General features: G+C 33.8%; 1 protein-coding gene across 1 annotated transcript in view; it reads left to right on the top strand.

Annotated features, from left to right (window-relative positions):
• LOC113519979 (tRNA dimethylallyltransferase) overlaps nucleotides 1-25,880 on the top strand; it is a 323,711-nt gene that overhangs the window by 291,977 nt on the left and 5,854 nt on the right. Inside the window, exon 5 of the mRNA XM_026905239.3 lies at nucleotides 24,988-25,103. Within this exon, the coding sequence (XP_026761040.2) occupies nucleotides 24,988-25,103 (116 nt within the window). The remainder of the gene's footprint in view (nucleotides 1-24,987; nucleotides 25,104-25,880) is intronic.

A 25,880-nucleotide genomic window follows, 5' to 3' on the forward strand; every position in this document is an offset into this window, starting at 1 on the left:
ATACTAGAAATTCCGTACTGAGAAGCTTAATCGATGTTGAAACTGTCTACAGTTAACTGTGGTCAGTTTCAGTACCATAGTAGTAACATTTATACCAGCAAGGACTAATAGTATAAAACAAAGTAACTTCCCGCCGTCTGTACACTTAGATCTTTTAAACTACGCAACGAATTTTAATGCGGTTTTCGTCGATAGATAGAGTGATTTTCGAGAAAGCTTTATACATATAAGTTAATATTGTTTTGTGTTCATTTGTTGAAATATGATGATACCTGTTCAAAATGTCGAAAGAAATCAAGTCAACTAAGTGCTTTTATCGAAAATGTTGATACATAATAAAATAATAACATATATGACGGAATTATTGCTCTTTATTAAGACTGCTAAGAAGTCCGCAATAGCATTCTACATTATAAAGATGGCTGATCTATAACTATTTTATTGTTTAAAAAAAATATATATATTATGTGGAGTTTGGAAAAACGGTTACAATATAAACTCTCGAAATCCACTCCACACTGACACTACAATGTTTTTACATTGCACCCATGCCAAGTCAAGGAGGATCGCTAGTATCGTATAAATTGTCAATAATTATCGATCCATTTCCTTAGTCAGTCAACAACCTTTATGAAATAAATTTATCACTTAATTATCTTTTTTCTAAAAAAAAAAAACTTTACTCGTCTAATGTTACTTGATTAACAATTGTCTATTCCTTATTGTCTGTTATAAAATATAAAACTTAAAATAAAGTGACACTTTAAATATATTTTTATTTGTCGAGTACAGTTCGTAACATTCAATTATCAATGAACTCATTAAAAACGGAATTTGCCCTTTGTCACTTAAATGTATATGCATAAGTCGCATAAACAAACGTGACAACCCTAGCGTGCGCAGATGCGCGCGCACGCCACCTGCCAATCTCGGCGCGCGCAGGTGAAACGTTGTTTACGTTTTTTTACAACCCTACATACTCGTTCCCTGCATAGATCCAAAATGGCAGCCGACGCTAGCGGTATTCGTAAATACAGTCTCTTAATTAAAAAGTTTTAATAAAAAAAAATGTATTTAAAAAATAAATTTATATAAATAATTAATACTTTTTTATGATTATTTTTATAAATTAGTTTTTAATATGGCTTACGTTAAGACGAATTTTCTTAAATATAGTATATTTTCTAATTTAAGGTAAAAGAACTTTAAATGAGTCCTGAATTTGAAAAAAATATGATTTTCTAAAGGGTCAATTAATTTTCTTTAAAAATATCTAAGACCACATCACTGTCAAAATTACGATTTGTTATTTAAATTCGAACTGTACATATATATAAATTATATAAGTTTATTGAAAGAAGCCTGTAATAATTACTTATGTGATCCTAGTATAGCCGCTGGATGCAAATATCCTATTTTCAACCGTTTACAAAAATAAATAGGTTCTCAACTCGGTTGTATTTTTTTTTATCTTTGTTACTTCATAACTCCGTTATCTCTAAACCTTTTGGAAAATTCTTTTTTATCTGAAAGGATATAGTTATTTATTTATTTAACATTTTATTGCACCAATATTACAGGACTTGTTGAAGAATTTTCATTAAGAGTAGAGTAGTACAAAAGGCGGTCTTATTGCTAAGCAATCTTACAAATTAATCGCATCGCATAGAAGTTTTATCAAAATCCGTTCAATAGTTTAGTTTAAAAAAAAATAACTGTTTTTTTTTTTTGCAATTAAAGACGGTTTTTTTTTTGTAGGACACTATTATTTATTACGTAGTGAAATATGAGGTAAATATATGTCCAGTAGTGGATGGTAAATGGACAAATATATATATATGTGTATATAAATATATATATATATATATATATATATATATATATATATATATATATATATATATATATATATATATATATATATATATATATATATATATATATATATATATATATATATATATATATATATATATATCATATATATATAATATTAAATAATCAAATTATTTTCAGCCTAAAGCTACTGTAACAGAACACAGATTTCGTTTACTAAATGTTATGCAATAACAAAACAATGAGTCACATATATGCGTTTGACCAACTGGCCAGCAACAGGTGCGTTGCCACCAACGCAGCCTCTCACCAAATAAACATATACCTTGTTCAATTAAGGAAAATAGCTACAAATCAGCTACTTTAGAAGGAGGATAAACTTTTACTTACATATGTGATTCCTAATTCACGTAAGCTTTTAATACAATATGTGCGTACAGTTATTCTTATTTCTAAATCATTATCATATCAGCCTTTAACTGTTCACTGCTGGACATAAGCCTCCCCCTTTGGGGGTTTTGCCAGTAGCTGTCACGCTTGGCAGGCGGATTGGCAACCGCAGTAAGACTTTGGAGATGTTTTAAAAAAGGCGCTGCTGCCAATCTTTCGCCTTCCTTTAGTCGTCTCTTACGACACTCAATCTCGAGCAAAAAAATTACTAGAGACTAATATCGGTTGTTGTTCTTTAAGATTTAAATTTTCACATGTTAGCCCCTTTCATATCATAAAAATATTCAAACAGCTAAATTTAAAAAATACGGAAGACCTTTGGGGCATGTCTGTAAAAGTAGTTAGTTCTTTCATAGATATTGTTGCTCCATATCTAGCCACTATTTTTAATAAATGTATTGATAATGGCGTTTTTCCACATTTAATGAAATTTAGCAAATTAATCCCACTATTTAAATCAGGAGATAAATTTGAGCCAGGGAACTATAGACCTATATCTATTTTGCCAGTTCTAAGTAAGGTGTTTGAAAAGATAATGTTAAATCAAATGTTACATCACTTCAGGGTTAACGGACTGCTTCACAGTCAGCAATATGGTTTCACCGCCGGCAAGTCTACCACTGACGCAGGTGTTGCGCTAATGACACATATTTTCGAATCTTGGGAGAGGTCACAGGATGCACTCGGAGTTTTTTGTGACCTATCAAAGGCATTTGATTGTGTGGATCATAAAAAATTTTGTACAAGCTCGAACATTATGGTATAAGAGATAATGATCTAAAATTAATGAGAACTTATTTAGAGGATAGGGTTCAAACTGTAGATATTGACGGTGTAAAATCAGCTAATATTAAGATGGGCGTTCCACAAGGGTCAATCTTAGGCCCCTTTCTCTTTTTAATCTACATAAATGACCTTCCCTTTATGGTAGAGAAAATTGCAGATATAGTGCTGTTTGCGGATGATACTTCGTTAGTGTTTAAAATTGGACGTCAAAGTAATCAATTAGACGATGTAAATTGTGCTATGTCTGCAATATTAAATTGGTTTACATGTAATAACCTATTATTAAATTCCAGCAAAACAAAGTGTATAAAATTTACACTTCCTAATGTAAGACTAATAATTACACAGTTATTGCTTAATGACGAAATAGTAAATTTTGTTAATGATACAGTTTTTTTAGGTATAACAGTGGACTCGAAATTACAATGGGGGCCCCATATTTCAAAATTGGCCAGTAGACTCAGTTCTGCTGCATATGCAATTAGAAGAATTAGGCAATTAACAGACGTGGCGACGGCTAAACTTGTATATTTTAGTTATTTCCATAGCATAATGTCTTATGGCATACTGCTGTGGGGTAAAGCAGCCGATATAAATACTATATTTGTTTTACAAAAGAGAGCCATACGTTCTATTTATGGTATGGGTTCAAGAGAGTCATTACGTCAGTGCTTTAAAGACTCAAATATCCTCACAGTTACTTCACAATACATTTATGAAAATATTATGTATACACGGAAGAACTTAGCGAGTTTTAAAAAACTCAAAGACTGTACAAGTAGAAACTTACGCAATATAAATAAGCTTATTTTACCTAAATGCCGTCTGCACAAAATCAGTAATTCATTCTATGGTAATTGCATAAGATTTTATAATAAACTGCCGGAATCTGCATTAAATCTGACAGAGAGGCAATTCAAATCTTATATTAAACAATTTTTATGTAAGAAAGCCTATTACAGGATAGACGAATTCATAGATGACAACATATCAAGTAAATAATTAGTTTATTAGCATACAACGTTATAATTTTATTTTCTCATTGCTTTCTTGATTTAATTGATTAATTTTAGAAATATGAAAGCGTAGCGGTTTTTTGTATTAATTGCCGCATGCATTCTTATGTAAAATGTGAATACTATAACTATCAGATGGCAATTGTGAGTAGCTTTGACGTGGTCTAGTGTTTTGAGTAGTCATGCTCACTAAAATGTCCAGACTTGTGGCGGCGTGGTGGGCCGGGTCATTGGGCTCCCTAAAATATGGTCGAGCGCAGTGATGGCTGGCTCATCCGTCATACTCGTGAACGGGTGCTGCTTGTAGGGACTGGTCTGCTCTAATCACTATGACTGATTTCCTCTTATTAATTGTTTAACCAGTTGGTTATGTATTCAATATTTTTTTTTCTTTTTGAGTATTTAATTGAATTAGTGCTAATTGGTGGTTTGTATTCACACAATTAAACTTAAAAATGTAAAGTAATAATAAAATTATTTAAAAGAGCATCACGCAAGTTTCTTGCTCGTTCTTCTTGTGATGAGACAGCTTTCCGAACGAGCGGTAAATTAAAAAAAATGTAATGACTTTTCAAAAGTGCTTCAATGTAAGTTTATTTGAAAAAAAAAAAACATAAAAAAATAAAAAAAAAAACACCCACGGGAAAGGAAGGTATGGCCTATTCTATGCCGGGACCACACGGCGATATTTTAACACAATAGGTTGAAACTTTTTTACGAAGCAAATTGTACTAGCCTATTAACTAAGTCATGGAAAAAACTAAAAATAACTAAAGGTAACTATTGAAGTTCATAACGTTATGCTAATCGAATGGAATACCATCTATTATTGAATCTATACTATTTTAATAACAAATTTTAATGCTTGCAACATTCGCGCAGATGCCAACATTAAGGACAGGAATATGTAGTGTATAGACATGTGACCGCGCCTTAAATGGGCACTCCTTTTTCTAAGCAGGTGTCCCAGTGTAGATTGTAATAATTGTTCATGCACAAGCTACAGGTGGCGCTGCTCGCAATAGGCCCTCGGGTATTAGGCCACGTAGACACTATTATGTGGATGTTAATTGTAAAGTCGTTGCACTTTGGGCCTTCCTTCTTTACAATCAATTAATATTGGGGGCAAGGGGTTATTAGAAATATATCCTGTCAGGTTGATCCTTATGCGGTAACACTCTCCCCCTCCCCCCGCCTTCGAAAATCACTTTATCCCTAAATGAATTATAACTTGATGTGCTTGAATACAGGTTATCACAGAAGTTTTTAATCATCACCTTCCTACCCTTATCCCAATTATTATTTGGAGTAGGCGTTATTACGCCATTTTGGTTTTATCCATATTACAAAAAGATTTGCCTTATTTATTGCCTGACGTGAACCCTCTTTAGGAATATTAGAAGTATTTAAGATTAAAAATAAAAGACTGCATTCAAGTGAGTGGCATGCAAATCATTTAATTTTTTTTTAATGGATGATAATGAAATGGTAACACCGCCTGCGCTATCGGTATACTCGTACACTGACGGGGCACCAGTGAGGGATGATAGGTGAGGATGAACTTGAACTTTTGTAGAGGGAGTTTCACAGTTCCATCGCTAGCAATATACCCTGTCAGGTCAATCTCCACGTAATCCTCCCTGGAAGCCATCGTGGTGAAGTCCAGGTGTATGCATCATGATGGGCTAAGTTGCTTCATCCTCACCTATCACCCCTCACTGGTGCCACGCCAGTGTATACCGTTAACGCAGGCGGGGTTTTTCTAATAGGTGATAATGGAATGGTAACCGTGACAATGAAAGCAGATCAATTGGGGGGAAAGGGATTGTTAGTAATGGAGACTGAAAATCCCATTGCTAGCAGTATACCCAACCAGGTCGACCTCCTCTCCGTTCTCCCTGGAAACTATCATGGTTAATTCCTGATGAATTCATCATGATGGGCTAACTGGCCCATTTCATTCTCATCTATCACCCTTCACTGATGCTCCGCCAGCGTATCCCGTTAGCGTAGGCGAGGTTACCATATCATTTTCACCCAACAAAAAAAAAGCAGATAAACTAGCCCATCGTGACCATTCCACTAGAATTAACCACGATTGTTTCCAGGGGGAACCGCGTGCAGGTTGACCTAATGGGGTATATTACTAGTAATGAGTTCATTAGACCCCATTCATTCCCCCCGCACAGGCGGGGTTACCATTTCATTATCATTCATTACAAAAACACTCACTTTCACATTTATAATATTAGTAAGGATAACAATGTAAAAGAGTTGTAATGAGTGGTGTTCTTAAGCCTGGGCAAATTTCACAATATACAGGATGTTTACAATCCAAAACCCCGGTCCAAAGGAACAACGAAACTTTAATAAAATGCCCCCAAAACAGCCGGCCTTACATAGCAGGTGTAAGACGGAGGGTGCGCGTGCGGCTAATAGCGCTGTTTATCATTCCAGGTCGAGCATAGACAATTTTTTGTACCTTTTTATAAAGTGGCCGAGCCATAGACAAAAAATATATAAATGCCTTGTAATCTTCCTACTGGAGTTCTTGCAATGAGTGTATTAATGAGAACGAATTACTTTGTTAGTCCTTTTTAAACTTTTTTTTTTTTGTGTTATGAAAAACAGTGATTTTTGTTGCAAAGGTAATATACGCCGAAGTTTTTATGTCATTAAAATATTGTAAAAAGTGACTAAAAGAATAAAGTATGACAATGCAAAAAAAAGACAAATTTGAAATAAAAAATCTGACCATAGACTAGAATCGTCCTCCTATGAAGAGATAAGAGAAATGTACACTGCAATAAGTTATTGTATACTAGCTACTCGCCCGGTTTCACGCGGTATTTTATAAATAAATTACAGCCCACGTAATTCACTGATAATGTAGCTTAATATAGGTGAAAGAATTTTTTAAATCGCTTGAGTAATTTATTGATTTATCCATTACAAACAGATAGTTTATTTTTTAGATACTATTACTAACAATCTTTTGCCCCCAACTGTGATGGTTTCCAGGGGTACCGCGTGGAAGTCTTAATGGGAGTGATAATGGAATGGTAACCCAGGCTTCACTGACGGTATATGCCAGGGAAGCACCAGTGAAGGATGATAGGTGAGGATGAACAGACTGGCCAGCTCGCCCTTCGTAATAAATTAATTTGTATATTACACCTGAAAATCATTACTCTTCCTTCTGCATAGTCGGTAAAATAACAGCACAAAAACCTTTATGTCACAAATTAATAATTGAATCATATAATAGACGTATTGATTTGATGACTAGCCTAAAACAAAGAGGTAGAAATAATTGAAATAACAGTACACCTACATGCACGATGCATTAAGTAAAATACATATTTTTTTTTTACCTTTTAATAATTCAAATAAGACATCAGTGGTACCAATAAATCATGTTAATAAATGATATGTACCATTCGACGCCTCTCACCCGGCGTACGTCAAAATTGTAGTTACTCTCCGGTATCAAAGTGCCGACAGATACCAGACGGCGATACCGGAAAAATGACAGAGATGTATAGCTACTAGAATGGTCTCACTAAATTATTTTTTTTTTAATACATAAATAAAAAATATTTATGTTGACTATAATGACCAATAAAGAATAAGGTGAGCAAGAAATCATATCATTAGGCCCATCGTGAGTTTACCAGGAATTTTACATGATTTTTTCCAGCGAAACTACGCAGAATATGACCTGACTATTATTAACAGCACTACAGGCATTGGGCCATTTCTTTAAATTATTTATTTATTTAACTCTTTATTGCACCAAAAACATAAAAATAAATAATGACATATAAACAATTCAAGTGAAATACAGTAGCATGAAGTACAGATTAAAATATACACATAAAGGTACAAAACTAATATTTTAATTTAATAACTTCAAGAAATTTTTGTTTGTGGACCATCATTAACTAAAATGGTAGTAATTTTAACTTGTATCTATTATAAAATAAGTTCATATCGATCCTTACAATAAAGATTTCGCTGTGATATCAAATTAAAATTTTAATTTTAGAGATAGTTTTAGAGAAAGGGCGCACAAGAATCGACCCCGTTGTCAACAACACTCTCCTAGATTAATGTTACATCCCGCCCCTGGCCTGATTACGTCACAAACAATTTCCAGTAGTCGAAAATTATACGATATTTACTATCAATCTTCATTTTTGACATATTGCTTCAAGATCATTACATCTAAAAGGGATTAAAAAGCGAACGTTGGTGCTGCTTCTGCAGAGCGATTTAGGAACTATTTTTTTTTTCGAATTATAAAGTAGTTTTGTCTTTTGCCAGTTAATCTCAAATGGCATTGTATTGTATTTTTTTTACATTCCTTTAGAGTATGCAGTATTTACTGCTACTGTTGGTACTGGGAATCTGTCACCGGAGACTTACAAAAACGAATGTGGTTGAAGGAACATTTTGACTACCACAATATATAAAGAAATCGATAGAAACAAAAATCGAGCAAACCAAAGTTAAGGTCGTCCTCCGTGGCGCAGCGGTCAACACGCCTGCCTGCGACGTGGAGGCCCTGGGTTCGATCCCCGGCCAGGTCATGATGGAAAACGATCTTTTCCTGATTGTCCTGGGTCTTGGATGTTTATCTATATATGTATCTATTATAAATATAGTATCGTTGAGTTAGTATCCCATAACACAAGTCTCGAACTTACTTTGGGGCTAGCTCAATCTGTGTGATTTGTCCGTATATATTTATTTAAAAAAAAAGGTCATCTTAGCTCTTTTCCACCTACAATTAATTCTGTGACCAAATACGAAGCGTCTATCCGAACTCCCACGAGTCTACCAGTCTGAACAGGTTGGTCATACGTTCATAGACCTCTTGTAACAATGACAAAAACTATATGCTCAGTACTAATGGACTGAGAGGTGGCAACGTCAGTGCTTACGTCATTACGGCGGATTGGGCGTGAAGTGCTTCACAGAGTAGCGCTAGACCGGCAATTGGCAGAGCTTTCACGTATCCATTTCATATCATCACATCTATTAACTATACTAGTTTTTACTCGCAGCTTCATCCACATAATGAGGTTATACCTGTTGTTTAACCAGGATATGTCGATTGACCAGAGTATGTTTATTGATTAAGATCAAAAATAGCCTATGCCTAGTGCTTCACAAAACAGCTCTAAACTGGCAATTACGGCTTTCACGTATCCATTTCATATCATCACATCTATTAATTACACTAGTTTTTACTCACAGCTTCGTTAAATTAACCCCGTTATACCTATTGATTAACGAGGATATGTTGATTGACAGGAATGTGTTGATTGGCCAAGATCAAAAGTAGCCTATGTCCTTCTAGTGTTTCACAGAACAGCTCTAAACTGGCAATTGGGGCTTTCACGTATCAATTTCATATCATCATATCTATTAATCATACTAGTTTTTACTCTCAGCTTCGTCCACGTAACTAGGTTATACCTATTGATTAATCAAGATATGTTGATTGACCGGAATATATTGATTGATTAAGATCAAAAGTATCCTATGTCCTTCTAATGCTTCACGGAACATCTCTAAACCGGCAATTGACCTTTCACGTATCAATTTCATATCATCAAATCTATTATACTTGTCTGTACACGCGGCTACGTCCGCGTGACCGGGATGTATTGATTGACCAAGATCAAAAGTAGCCTATGCCCTTCTCGTAGTATTGTTTGACATGTTGAAGCGTCAAAAAGAAACAAACAAACGAGGTGAGGATGAATGCAGGTCAGTTGGCCCACCATGATGAATTTGATAAAAATTAACGATGACGAACTGGAAATCATTCCAGGGGGGACCGCGTGGAGGTCGACTTGAGAGGGTATATTGCTAGCAATTAGGCTATTAGACCTCATTACTAACAATCCTTTTCTCCCCCTATACTCCATAATTATCACAGTACGCTCAGTGATGTCCATGGAGGTGATCCTGTCTATAAACGATGATTGTCATACTACTTTCTAGCGAGTGGGCCGTCAGCGGCACTTGCGTTGCGACCGGCCAGGTAATATGATATGACTAATGCATATGTATATTACATGGAAAATTTATATTGTAAGTACTTAAGAAAAAAGAAAATTACTCTTACTGCCTTATTCTTAAGAAGTAAAATCTTCTACCAAACCTCTTTTAGATATGGAATTTTTTTTTTACTTTCAAATTGAGAATTTCACGCAAACGAAAAAGACATAATGCTTTGATAGCTAAAATAGGTTTATGAGAGGTCAGACTATTAATTATCAAAGTATTTGCTTAAATTATTTTCAGATTTATTTATTATTAATTATTTTCGTATACAAATCATTACGTTACATATTGTATATATATATATATATATATATATATATATATATATATATATATATATATATATATATATAGGCGTTATATATTACTTTAATGGTTGATACATATACGTAAAAATTTTGCATTTTTTGTACTTGAGTATACTTGACTATACTTTATTTGCATTATACAATATAGGAAATAAGCAAGACAATTTACAAACACAACGATACAATTGTATAAGTACAGTAAGGCGGTCTTATTGCTGAGAGCAATCTTTTCAAGACAACCTTAAGGTAATGGACTAATTGTTGTACAAGTAGGTATGATAGTGCTGTATAATTAAAAAAGCATCTTTTGCAAATTAAAAATATATAAAAATTATACACATATATACATACATACACATACACACACATATATACATACACATACATATACATACATACATATATTTGTATTTATTTAGAAACGATTTAGATATATTTTTACGCGACTTCAAAAACCTGGAGGATTTTTATTGACCTATATTTTTTATGTAAGATATCTTGGCCAATTCGGAACCGATTTGGATAATTCTTTTATCGATTACTTCCATTTTAAATGTCGTATTCTTATCTCTACCTCCGCTTCAGAGAATTGCAAAGATTTTACTATAGAATATTTGCATGTTTTAAATAAACTACACCATAAATACGGATTAGGCAAAAATACCTGTATATTGTATTTTGAAAACGAGCCAAATAATGATAATGTAGGTGTATATTTGAATTTGGATGTTATCATACAATCAGATGTGCAATTTACCTCTTATCCCCCGTAAAATGTTCATTTTATATTATCTACATGAATTTTTGGTATGTTAAGGACCTATCACGCGCCCCTAATTTCGACTCTTAGCACGTAAAAATGTACAATTGTATCGATATTGTGATAAAAAAAAAAAACCGTATATTGACTCTGGCATATTTCCAATGGCTTTAATTCCCATAATTTGTACATTTAAAACCAAAACATCTACAATGTTAATGGAACCGATGAACTTTTTACTTTTTTGTGCCAACGCAGAGTGCGCCGGCCTTTTTTTTGCGCGCGCCGAGCCAACGCCTTCTCAGTTTTGGCGCGAACTCGTGATGTCAGTTTGTCTATGTTTTTCTAACTTTTTTTTTTTAAGAAACAAGACGCACAAAAACTTCTCGTTCTTCCCATCAATGATAGCCATTTAATGGCATCACGACGTGATAAAAAGCTAGAGCATTGATATAAAAAAAATTAGATCGCTCCGAAATAAGCATACGTATGAAGACTTTTTGCTTCGAGTCATTGTTGTAGTTACATTCGGTTTTGTTATTAAGTTGCAATTTCAATATATTAAAATACTGTTTTTATAAAGAAATCTAGATGCCTGTATAATTCTCCATAGATATATGAATACATTGCTTCACAAATGTTTTATAAAAGCTGCCTGTGATTTTTTTTTTCATAATAATTAAGATTATGTCCACAAACAAGCAGACGACCGATTTGATGGGAAGTGGTAATCCTCGCCTATAGACATGAACAGCACCATTAACATAACAGAATGTAATTTATCACAAAATAATAAAAAAAATATTGTGGTAAAACCAGTTTTTTTTTTTTATTTAAACACTAAACTACTGAATCAATATCGATAAAATTTTGAATTTTCTAAATCGGTTAACAACTTAACTAATCGCTTTGAAATTTGGTACACACGTACCATATGGGATGGAGAAAGATATGGGCTATTTTTATCCCTATATATAAACGAATCCCGGTCACGCGGTCAAAGTCGCGGTTAAAAGCTATTAAAGTGTGGCAGTGAATTTACAGGGTACAGAGAAATAACACCTGAATCATTAGGAATGGCAACGTATGGAAGATATCATGGACGAAACAGTATACTTTGTTATGACCATGGTAATGTTCATGTCTATAGGTGACGGTTACCACTTTCCATCAGATAGGCCGTCAGCTTCTTTGCCATTCTAAGTAACATTAAAAAAAACTTAATAAAGATGACCTCGTGATTGAACTATCAGAACAGAAAAACTTCGCAGCTCTACAGCACCTTTTATTCCACGTGCCCCTTCACAACATTCTAAAGCATCTGATATCCCACGCACAAAGCATCATAACACGCAAAACGACGATTGGAAATCGGTTTTACAGTCGTTAAAAAGCCTATGCAAAAAATTCGCATGACCGAACTTCATGGTCTTCTATGTTCAGACCGTTAAAATGCCAATATTCAAATTAGGAATTGATGTAAGAAAAGAAACTTTATAGACGTAACAGTCGTGGAATGCAAATACATGGTAATAATTCTTCTAACATCCCGAATTGTAGGCTATAAAGAAATATGCATAGAATTTACCAGAGGGAGACTTTGTACAAAAGTACCTCTGTCCCATTCGTGTTTCTACCGTGAAGCAGTTGTGTTTGCATGGCTGTGTTTCGGTTTAAAGGGTGGGATATGGCAGTGAATTTACAGGGTACAGAGGAATAACACCTGAGCCCTCAGGAATGGCAACGCATGGGGGGTATCATGGACGAAACAGTATACTCTGTTATGTCCATGGTACTGCTCTGGTACTGGTCATGTCTATAGGCGACGGTTACCACTTTCCATCAGGTGGGCCGTCAGCTTGTTTACCATTCTAAGTAGTATCAAAAGAATCAAAATAAAAAGAAAAAAAATAAAATAAAGAAGTACACTTACAATTATAAACATATTAAATCCAACCTGGTAGGGAGAGATAGCCTTAATCGTATTAATTTTGTTTGTTCACACTATTTTTCATCGTCAGAGAGTTAGCAATTTAAATTTACACACCAAGTTTCTGATGTCGGATCTAAGATAAAAATTTTTACTAAACTGTGGCAAATCAGTCATTTTGTTTTAAATAACCTACACTAGTAAACCTATTCTGTATTTACCGAAAATTTCTATGTAACCAATCTAAAAGTATATACTTTCAGATAAAAAGAAACTTCCAATTCCATTTATAAATGACAGAGTTCTGCGGTAACAAATCGTCATAGTCGTAGAATACTGACGGATCTATATATGTAATATTTGTCAGATCCGTCAGTATTCTACGATTATGACGAAATATAAGAAAAAAAAACCAACCGAATTTAAAATCTTCTTCTTTTTGAAGTGGATTGAAAATTATTAATACTCTATCATAATTTTTATGTGTGATGAACATTAAAAACGACTTAAAATGATGGTAGATAGGTTGAAACCAAATTTACAAACATGAAACAAATTAACCAGTACCGACATCATTAAAAAAGCGACGAAATACACCGACACCCAAAATATAATAAAATATTATTAGACCTTAAAAATGTTCATGAACGCAGTCGATACCGAAGCGAAATAATTATTTTCGCTAATCTTAATTATTTTATAATGTCTTAAAACACTTAAACATGTGTAATTTACGAAAAAAGTTTAAATTAACTGCATTTAAACATTTAAATTAACTACAGTTAAAGACACGTTAATTAGGTCTTGAATATTTTTAAAAATATTAAAACGCATTTTTTAAAAGAAAGTGAAAAATGTATTTCGGGTTGTTTTAAAATGTGTAAGAAGTAATTTAATTTGTAAATATTTCCTTATATTAGTTTGATAATACCGAAAATTAGACAGAAAATGTGTTAGAAACAAAAAGAAAGTGTGAAAAGTGTGAAAGAAACGGATTAGGCCGTATAGATTGCATTCCTTTTACCTATCAGAGGATAATAAAAAAAAAAGAAATTATTGTATGGTACTCTGTACATGATAGCGAATCCATAAACAAAATATCATTACGTAACTTATGAATTCAACTAAATATTTATTGACGAGCAAGTTTAATGCTTATTGCCACAAAAGAAAAAAAATATTAATTATCGATTTTATATTCACTCTGATTCAATAAACGTTACTCGATGCAATTTTGAAATCTGTTATCTTTTTTTTTAAATAACGAAGATAGCTATAGAACGTTAGTTGTTAATATATATATATATATATATATATATATATATATATATATATATATATATATATATATATATATATATATATCGGATTAGATTCTTTCATCATCATCGTCATCAACATACCAGCCGTTAAATATCCACTGCTCAACATAGGCCTCCCCCATAGACTACCATAAGGAACGTTCCAAAGCCAAATGACTGGAGACTATTTTCTCCTGATATTGGCCTTTGAAGTATTTTGCAAGTAGATGTCACGCTTGGCAGGCGGGTTGACAAGTGCAGTTAGGCTTTATTGATATTTTAAGAGGAACGCTGCTGCCCATCCCTCGACTATTTAGTTCTTTTATTCACCTCTTACGACACCCACAGGAAAGGACCGGGTGGCCCATTCTATGCCGGGACCACACAGCAAAATTAGTTTCATTACTACTTATAATTACAATATTCCCATTTTCTAAACAATTGATCATTTTTAAACTTTGCAATTTAATTCTAACGTCACTTTATAGGTGTTGATAGATAAAATATTTATATAATGACTATTACAAACACGTCCGATATAAAAGTGAATGAGACATAGGTGATCGTGAGAGAATAGTAACACGGGACGCCGTGTGGAACACGTTTCGTGTCATGTCAAGCCGAGATTTCCCACAGAAATCTTTTGTTATGTTTATTTTTATTATCCCAATGTAAAACCACAACAGACGCGAGCGACCGAACAGAATGCTTTTACTTTTCCACGGAATTCTTTAAAAGCATACAAAAAAATTGGTCGCGAAACAACCGCGTGACGGAGGCTTGTCTGCGTCGATTAGTCGCGTCGCGTCGCCGCCGAGTCAAGGGCGGTCATCGAGCAGCTGGCTTCCTACTGAATTTTAATACCTCGCCAAACCCAAAACTACGACGTTACTAGTTTTACGACCGCGCTCGAGGTCATGCCGTAACTACGCAAACTCTATCAAATAAACTATTGAGAAAAAAAAAACGTAGAATTAAACGCGGAAGTGGCGCTGCGTTTATCGCGTGATAGGTACATATCGGTGGCCCGTTCAATGTTTTGATAACATTTTAAATATAGAACGTCGTAAAGTTCGAAACGTAACATCAGCTGTCGTTGCCGTGTCCTCTTCCTTTAGTTCTATTTTCAAAATTGAAAGAAGAGCATTTTTTGTTTTTCGGTTTTTCTCAATGGGATATTTTATTTATGGCAACCACGAATCCTGTCTGTCAATCGTGGAGTCTTCAACAAAATAAAAGTGATGAAAAGGAAAGAATGTAATATTTTTTTTTCAAAGGAGTTCATTATGAAAGAAATCAATTTTTGTGATGTTTATTTACAGTAATTTTCATATGTTCCAGATATAATTATGCATTATACCTATATTTCATTTATGATCTGACTCATTATTAGCATTTTTTTCTTATTTATAAAGGGAAATTTAATGGTGAATTATTAAACGATCAATCGTTCTTTCACCTAAACTAAATATTTCAATATTTTTTTTAGTTTCAATGTCAGTCGCATATCCAAATCATCAGATTATCTTTTTTTTCTTAATTTTAACTTCAAAATTTTAAACATACTTTTACTCGTTGTGTAATAAATATTATATATTATATACTTGTGTCCGAATAATGAATTTAATTTAGTTTTTTATGTGTATCGAGAACATTGTGACCAGTGCGTGTTTCGTCGTATAAGTATAAATCATATAAATCACAACTGAACCATATTTACATACTTTCAATAATTTAATATATGAAAAAAAAATTAATATTTTTTCCTTCATATTAAATGTATTTTTTTTTTACTTGGTGCAATAAAGTGTAAAATAAATAAATAATATTGTAAATTTGTTTTAGAAAATGAAATATTGGAATATAATGGAAATTTTGAATAAATTCGAAAAATAATACATACAATAATATATCTAATATACGAATATTTAAAGTTTCTTAAGGGTCGGCAATGCTCGCGTAATATTCCTGATGTCACATGCGTGCATAGGCTACGGTAACCCCGTTTACCATCAGACGGTCCATATGCTCTGCCATCAAACCAGTATAAACAAAACCGCTGTCAAAACACAAAAAAAGAAAACTAATTAATTAAAAGATGTCATCATGTATTTATCCAAATAACTTTTCTAGTGTCATAAATTCCAATCGATGTCGATATAAATGATCGATAAAAAAGTATCGATACGATACTTTGCATAGTTCGCAGTGCACATCACTAGGCGAGGCTTTATTGCCCGTTGAGTTTCATTCATCATATTTAAGCCGTAAGCTTATGCTGTTTAGAATATTTAACATAAATTAACTAATTCCAGCATAGTAGCGGACACGCGATATATTATTATAATGTATAAGCTTGTTAAATTGATATAGACTCAGAAATTGTATTCTAAAATGTCCAAGGTTATACCTAGCGGCCAGTTTACGTGTTTTAAAGCACCCATTCTCCGTGAATTTGGTTTGTTATTAGACAGTAGTGATGATAGCGATGATGGATGAATGAAATATGATTATATGTATATATATATATATATATATTATACAACTTAGAATGGTAAACAAGCTGACGGCCCACCTGATGGAAAGTGGTAACCGTCGCCCTCCCATGCGTTGCCATTCCTGAGGACTCAGATGTTATTCCTCTGTACCCTGTAAATTCACTGCGATATCCCACCCTTCAAACCGAAACACAGTCATGCAAACACAACTGCTTCACGGTTGAAACACGAATGGGACAGAGGTACCCAAGCAATCGACTTTTGTACAAAGTCTCCTTCTGGTACAACAACTTTAAACTCGTGATTATTTTTTTAACAATGACAACAGAATTATAATCTCGCGTACGCCATTATACCATAGACTGTATAACTTACTCGGTCAATAAGTTCCAGTGAGGGATGAACGGTAGGGGTGGAATGTGGCCGTTTTAGGAGATGAAAATGGAATGGTAATCCTACATGCTTTTTGTATAAACTAGTGGAGTGGTGCTACACGGTGAGGAAGGATAGGTGAGGACGAAGTCCATCATGTCCGATTCACCAGGAATGAAACCATAATGGTTTTCAGAAGGGACTACGAGGAGGTAGACCTGACAGGGTATATTGCTTTTTTATTTGCAATAGAGCCGTTATACACTATTACTAACAATCCCTCTCCCCCTCCTCTCACTCCCTGTGAAGTCAAGTCATCATCACTAACGAATGACGAATTAACCACGATGTTTGCGAGATGGAACCACGTGGAGATCGATGTTGACAAGTCTTGTTGTGGGAACTAGAGTTGGACTCACTAAATTCCATGATTTGTTGAGCTCTTAAATCGTCAAGAAGTAACAAAAAAAGGAACTAACTTTCAAATTTATATTTATATTTTTAACACTGGCAGATTTACCAGCCGGCTGCATAGGTTGGAGTCTAGGGCAGCAGATTTTAGAAGCGGCAAATTTAATGCCAAAAGATACAGTTTCATTGACTATAAATGTAAATAATATGAATGCGAACTAGTGTACCGAGTTATAGAGGTCGCTAGCGGCGACAAAATTTGAATAGTCTACAAGCGGCAAAGGTGTAAATCTGCCACTGAGTAAAGGTACTAATGGAATATGAAGTTTCGTAACAAATGACCTGTTTTGGACTAATCTACTTACGCGTCAAGGGAATCTTATTAGTTGCTAAACTGTTAACCAACTCAACATATCTGTATAGTACATTTGTACTGTGAAATCATAATAATAATAATAAACTCTTTGTTGCGCACAGTAGAGATGTATACAAGGAGTATTTATACAGAATGTTCATATACAAAAGGCGGCCTTATCGCTAAAAGCAATCTCTTACAGACAACCTGGCATAAAGAATGGATAAGTACAGAGAGAAAGGTAGATGGCGCAAGTCAGACACAGTAAATACATAAAAGGAATCAAACAAAATGCAAAATATTCTAAATATAAAAATAAGATTACAATACATAAACATACATATACTAAATAGATCAAGATAAATCACACATAGTAAACGTCAAAGCAAATAAAAGAGATAGGTAATGAGATTTTACCTGCCTCTTGAACGAGGCAGGAGATTGCGCTGATCTAATAGAAAGAGGTAAGGAGTTCCAGAGACGGATAGCTTGGATAGTGAAAGAATAGGAATAGAATTTAGAAGAATGAATAGGAGTTACTAAACGAAGGGATCTCGCGCTGCGCAATGTACGACCCTGAGAATCGACATGAAACTGAAAGCACATTTTGAGGTAATCGGGAGTTGAAGTTGTTGAAGAAAGTTGAATACTAATTTTTAACTTTTTTTTTAATGGATGACATTGGAATAGTAACCCCGCCTTCGCTAACGGTATACATTGGCGGCGCACCGGTGAGGGATTATAGGTGAGGAGTATTGATAGGTGAAAGCAGGTCAGTATTGCCCATAGTGATGAATTCATGAAAAAATCAAGATGGTGTCTATGGGGAACCGTGTGGAGATCGACCTGATAAGCTATATTGTTAGCAATGGGGCCTCTAGTCCCATTACTAGCAATCCCTTTCACCCCTCATCACCAAATCAGACGTTAGCTGTCCACTGCTGAACATAGGCCTCCTCAATAAAGGGGACTCGGCCAGTAGTTGCCACGCTTGGCAGATAGGTTGGCTAAAGCAGTTAGGCTTTGGTCATGTTTAAAATGTTCACTAAATAAATATGAAAATAAATTCACTATTGTACAACCAGCAACAACTAAAGTTCCATCCCAACGATCTGGATGAGTGGCAGCTCTCCACCGTGCGTTTTTTAAGGTAAGTACCTTGAACATACAACCACGTTTTGAAATCAATTCCCAGCAGCAGCTTTTCCGAACAAATAAACATCGTAACCTTCAAGAAAAGAGCATATTCCTGTTTAAAAGGCTTACAGTACACCTGCAATTCCTCCGGTGCTCGTGGGCGTCGGTAGTCACAGTCTGACACCATCAGGTGAGACATGCGGCTCTCATTTGCTTGTGTTATAAAAAAAAACACATAACAAATTATAAACTAGTGTTTTTATTTTTTTTATTTTAACACATGAGGCAAACGAGCGTGCGACTCACCTGATAATATAGTGTAATGAACGCATAAATTAATTTAATTTTTTCCTCGATAATTACGAAATTAGTATGCTCTCTAAATATTTTAGTTGGCGATTAGTGCACTAACTATAAATTTACACTTATTAATACTGTTTCGACACATTCCCCGTTTATTACTCAGCCTCCCACAGCAAAAATTACATAGATATAGAAAAAGTATTATAAATTTGTAGAGAAGGCATCTTAAGGTCTGCTCAGTACTTGATTTGTAGTCCTTTGTCTTTAAATAAATATAAATTAATAGTCGTAAACATATCACACAGATAGGGATGGGTAATATATAGCAATAACTATATATTCTAGTTACAATATCTATATACTGGTCCAATAACATATTAAAAATTTCTTATCGAAACGAAAACGAATGAAAGAAACTACATTTATTGCCATTAAAGATAATTGTTTTAATTAAAGCGTATGTAATCAAATATGCCTTGTCCAAATATAATTATGTTGATTCGTATACCACGTCTGTGTGTCAGATACGCCCAAATTTGGTCGTCTCTAGATGCAATCTACAATTTTATGGATCTACTAGTTGCTATACCCGCTACTTCTCTTTAAATAGGTATGTCAAAATCGCGCTACCTGTCCGGTAAGTAGGTTCAGGTCGAACGTGAACTTTCTTCAAGTTGAAGGCAAGAGTAAGGGGTTCTCTGCTCAACTGTGCATAAAAACACTTAAATTATTAATTTATACAATATGACCATCAATTTTGGACCCACTTTGATGATTTTTTTTTAGTCTAAAATGTTTACTCTCCCATATTATTCCTATCAAAACCTTAATTAGTCAATTTCCAATATTTCTTTCATGTTTTTTTTTTTTTTTTATAAGTCTTTAAATATGACGATGGCGAGTCATATGACGGTATAAAGATAGATTTTACTATTAAAATTGTTTTGTTTTTTTTTTACTAAATATCGACAACAAGCAACAGCATCGTTCAAATTGCTACGAGTCGGTAATAAAGTTATTTGAACGACTGCTCCACTTTCGGTCTAGTAATAAATTGAGATGCATTGTCTGCTAAATTCTATATGTGGTTGCAATTATATGCCATTTGCACGTTCAAACATGGCGGGTCACCGACGGTCATGAACACGCACGGCTCGCGTTATTATCCATACATAATAATCATGGATATCAAATTAAATAGATAGCGCTACTGCAAATAAATTGTGTGTTAATTTTAGGGCTCAAAGTACCTATACGTACAAAACACTTACAACGTTTCGTGGCGGGTCACCGATGTTCAATGAACACGCACGGCTCGCGTTATTATCCATAATCATGGATATCCATTGAAATAGATATCGCAACTGTAAATAAATTAAGTGTTAATTTTAGGACTTAATGTCGTTAAGTATAGAAAGTACTTATAAGGTATCATGGCAAGTCATCGATGATCGTGAACACGCACGGCCTGCTTTATCCACCCTTACTAATATATAAATGTGAATGTGAGTTTGTTTGTTTATCACTTTATAGCACTTTAAAGACTTAATCAATCACTACGAAATTTGGTATTCAAGTACTATATGGGATGGAGGCTATTGTTTATCCCGATAAGTAAACATATCCTGGTCACCCAGACGATGCCATGGGTAAAAGCTAATAGATATTAATCATGGTTATCAAATTAAATTAAATTCACCAGAGGGAGACTTTGTACAAAAGTCGATTGCTTGGGTACATCTGTCCCATTCGTGTTTCTACCGTGAAGCAGTTGTGTTTGCATGACTGTGTTTCGGTTTGAAGGGTGAGATATGGCGAGAATTTACAGGGTACAGAGGAATAACACCTGAGTACTCAGGAATAGCAACGCATGGAGGGGTATCATGGGCGAAACAGTATACTTTGTTATGGTCATGGTACTGCTCATGTCTATAGGCGACGGTTACCACTTTCCATCAGGTGAGCCGTCAGCTTGTTTGACATTCTAAGCTGTATAAAACAAAATATCGCTACTGCATGCATTTTGTAATTTTTATTTCTAATTATCTAGGCATGTAAGACGCTTATAACGTTTTAGAAATGTTGTGTGTGGCCATATTTTAAAACATCTACTTTGACCTTTCGTATTTATTCAACGTTATTATTATATTATTATGTCCAATCTCTTCGTGGCCACTTCTAGTACAACGTAATCAAGAAAGGAGTTGTTAGTACCGAATTCGCAAAGCTACATTGCTAGCAATATATCAAGTTAACCTGCATGCGGTTCCTCCTGGAAACCAACGTGGTTAATTCTTGTTGAATTCTTCATGATGGGCCAACTGATCTGCCTTCATCCTCACCTATCACTGGGCACCAGTGATACCGATAGCACAGGCAGTGTTAACATTCCATTTTTACGTATTAAAAAAAATTAACGAAATCAAAACGTTAGTAAGATAAACACTATACCCCTACTATAAAATAATTCGTGTTACATACAATCTGTTAAACCATTTTCGATTCATTGTTTTTTTTTTCATTGTTTTGATTCATTGTTTTTGTGAAAATGTCGAAAACATTTATAGGAGTTACACAAACAGCGTATGTCAATAATAAACAGTGTTTAAAATCACTCTATATTAAAGAACTAATATAGAGCAAGACGCTTAGTTTACATTAATTGAAATTAAAAATTTATTTCATTTAAGTAGGTAGTTAGAAAAGTTCCAAATCGTCATTTTTTCATGTAAATTGAGTCATCTATACCTATGTATGTCTGTGGATAATACGAACAATGCTTGTACCGATATAATAATGATCAGCGTCTGATTATAGTTGAATTGTTATTGTGTACCTGTAGTGAAGTACACATTTTGACTCACTGGATAACTCAAAAAGTCATTGAGTATGAAAACCGTGACCTAATTGCTACTCAACTCATGACGTCCAAAGGTTATAATTATTTTACGCCCTTCATCATTACCAACTGCAGAGAGAATATCTAATAATTTATTAAATAATAATTAAGATTAAGAAATATAATTAATAATTAAGATTAAGAAATTTAATTGATTAATTAATTAATTAATTAAAATAAATTAATGAATTACTTAATATAAGAAATGTTAATTTAATTATTGTCAATTTAATTAATTACTTAATAAACAATGATTTAATCACTAATTTGTTAATTGAAACCTATACGTACATTTGTGTGTTTCTCTCCGAAATAAATTGGCGAACCAAACAACAATAAACAATAGATTTTTTTTTTAAATTAATTTCTATATTTTCTATAACTATAAGAATTCTCTTCAGCTTTATTCGCCTGAATTTAATTAAAAAGTAATATGTGTAAATCTAGGATAGTCTTTCTATAGAACCAACACTAGAATAAACCACATTAATTGCAAAAATAATCATCAAAATCGACGAAGGCATCGCGTAGCATACACAAAAAAGAACCATTGAATTTAAGTCTCATACTTTTAGTTATTTTAGTAGTTTAGAAGTTATTGAGAACTCGCTTGCAATCTGTTTGAACAAACTTGAGGCAAACATTATTAATTGAGTATTATGAACCCGGATTATAAAAGCTAGCTGGGCCAGTCAATCCGATTAGGTAATACGTGCCAGTAAACGTTTGCATGTAAGTGCATACGTTATCTCATTGGCCAATCATACCAAGGTATTGAGCACAAGGATACGATAACTGAGAGATTGGTATACTGCAGCGGAGTGCAACATAATGAGACAGAGGTGAGCATTGCTGACATGCGCTCGACCCACATGACACAATTGTGATCAGTAACGCTCTATATAGGCTAATGTTAAGGTTTTGTCTATTATTAGTCTTTACACATCTTTACTCTTATAAATTTTAATGTAAAGTTGTTGGTTTATTTGTTACCTCTCGGCTATTTTTTTTTATACAACTTAGAATGGCAAACAAGCTGACGGCCCACCTGATGGAAAGTGGTAACCGTCGCCTATAGATATGAACAGTACCATGGATATAACAGAGTATACTGTTTCGCCCATGATACCTCCCATGCGTTGCCATTCCTGAGGACTCAGATGTTATTCCTCTGTACCCAGTAAATTCACGCCATATCTCACCCTTCAAACCTTGCCATGCAAACACAACTGCTTCTCGGTAGAAACACGAACGGGACAGAGGTATCCAAGCAATCGACTTTTGTACAAAGTCTCCCTCTGGTGAGGCTTATTTAATGACTGAACCACTTGTCAGGAACTTACTATAACATATATATTTTTTATGCGACTTGAAATGGCTAACGAGCTGACCGTCCACCTGATGGAAAGTGGTAAACGTCGTTTATAGACTTGAATAGTACCGTGGATATAAAGGGTATGTATGTTGTCCGCTAAACACTTTATGTGTTGCCATTTCTGAGGACTTAGGTGTATTGCCTCTGTACCCTGTAATCTCATTGCCATATTCTATCTTCCAATCGAAACACAGCCATAAAAACACAACGGTTTAACGGCAGAAACACGAATAGGACAGATGTACCTAAATAGACGACTTTGTGCAAAGTCTCCCTCTGGTTAAAGTATAGTATTTGAACTATTTGGAATGAAGAAGGCTATTTTGTGTTTTTTTTTTTTAATTAAAAAGTTTTAAAAATCCTGATAAATGGATCGTCGGAGACCATCTGAAACTTTCACATAGACTTTTAGTTAACGGGTGACGTGCTGAAACCGACGTCAAAAATAGAATGAACATCAGTGGTAGCATACTAATTTTGACAAAATTCGAAGTCTTTTTTCAACCGACTTCAAAAAGAAAAAGGTTCTCGATTTGGTTGTATTTTTATTTATGCTTGTCACCTCATAATTCCATCAGTTATAAATTCGGATTCATTTTTTTTAATTAAAAAGAAATCAGAATATTCTTTTTTTTATCTGCCAGAGGGAGACTTTGTACAAAAGTCGATTGCTTGGGTACCTCTGTCCCATTCGTGTTTCTACCGTAAAGCAGTTGTGTTTGCATGGCTGTGTTTCGATTTAAAGGGTGGGATATGGCGTAAATTTACAGGGTACAGAGGAATAACATCTAAGTCCTCAGGAATGGCAACGCATGGGGAGTATCATGGGCGAAACAGTATACTCTGTTATGTCCATGGTACTGCTCATGTCTATAGGCGACGATTACCACTTTCCATCAGGTGGGCCGTCAGGTTGTTTGCCATTCTAAGTTGTATATAAAAAATATACTTACAGCTTGATTCTGTAGAAATTTTATGAAAATTTAATTAGTAGTTTAGTTTTTAAATCAAAATAACTGGTTTTATCTCGATCGAAATCGGTTTTTTTTTGTGAAATTATTTTTGTAATAATCATAAATACAATAGACACATTGTTTGTGATTTGTATCTTGTCGAGTCAAATTAAGTATTACTCGTGTCCTGTGTCTATCTATGTTTTCTTCTTGTTCCAGTCAATACACGATAAAAGATTAAATAATCGCGTGGACGTGATGCTGCAAGAGGGCCTCATACAGGAGTTATTGGACTTTCACGCCAAACATAACATGCACAGGATAAAAGATGGAAAGTAAGTGTTGAAACAGTTTAAAAGAATTATTTAAATATAATAAAATTAGTTATTTGAATTAAATATAATTAAATTAAAGTATAATTAAACTAAACAAAATTAAATTATTTACATTAAAATATACAAAATAAAATTCATTAAATTAAATTTTAAAATGTAATTTCTTAATTAAATTACTTAAATTTAATTATCTAAATATTAAATGTTAGGGTGTATGATAGATTTCCCAGTTTTATAATGAATATAAATAATAGACTTTAATAATAATAATTGAATTAGTTGCACCGACAAGAGGGAACTCTTAAATGAAAAAAAAAAATAATATATTGCTTCCGTATATTTGATAGAAAATTATGTAATAAAAAAAGGAAAGAACATCAGTCAGATAAAAATATATGCTTAATAAAATAAAATAAAAGGTTGCAATCTCAACATCAACATGCCTAATTAATGATTTTGACAAAAAAAAACGTTTAATTTTTAAATCTACGTTCATTCATTAAATTGCCGTTATCCAGTTATAAAAAAGAGGGAGTTCCGAATTCGACTGTGATATACTTATTTTTGTGCGTATATTATGTTACGTCGAATTATAAACCGTTTTTTATTATATTCTTACTGTATTCCATACAGTTGTTTGTAGGAGAGAACTAGTAAACAACAGACAGCAAAACAGACGCTATATGTATAATTTTAAGAAACAAAGGGCATTCGATCCACGCAAATTATCCGTGAAATTAAACTGTGTTAACGAAACATTCCGATCGCGGCCGATCG

This window comes from Galleria mellonella, unplaced genomic scaffold (genome assembly GCF_026898425.1).
Source record: "Galleria mellonella isolate WM207_F2 unplaced genomic scaffold, CSIRO_AGI_GalMel_v1 utg19, whole genome shotgun sequence".
Taxonomy (NCBI): Eukaryota; Metazoa; Arthropoda; class Insecta; order Lepidoptera; family Pyralidae; genus Galleria; species Galleria mellonella.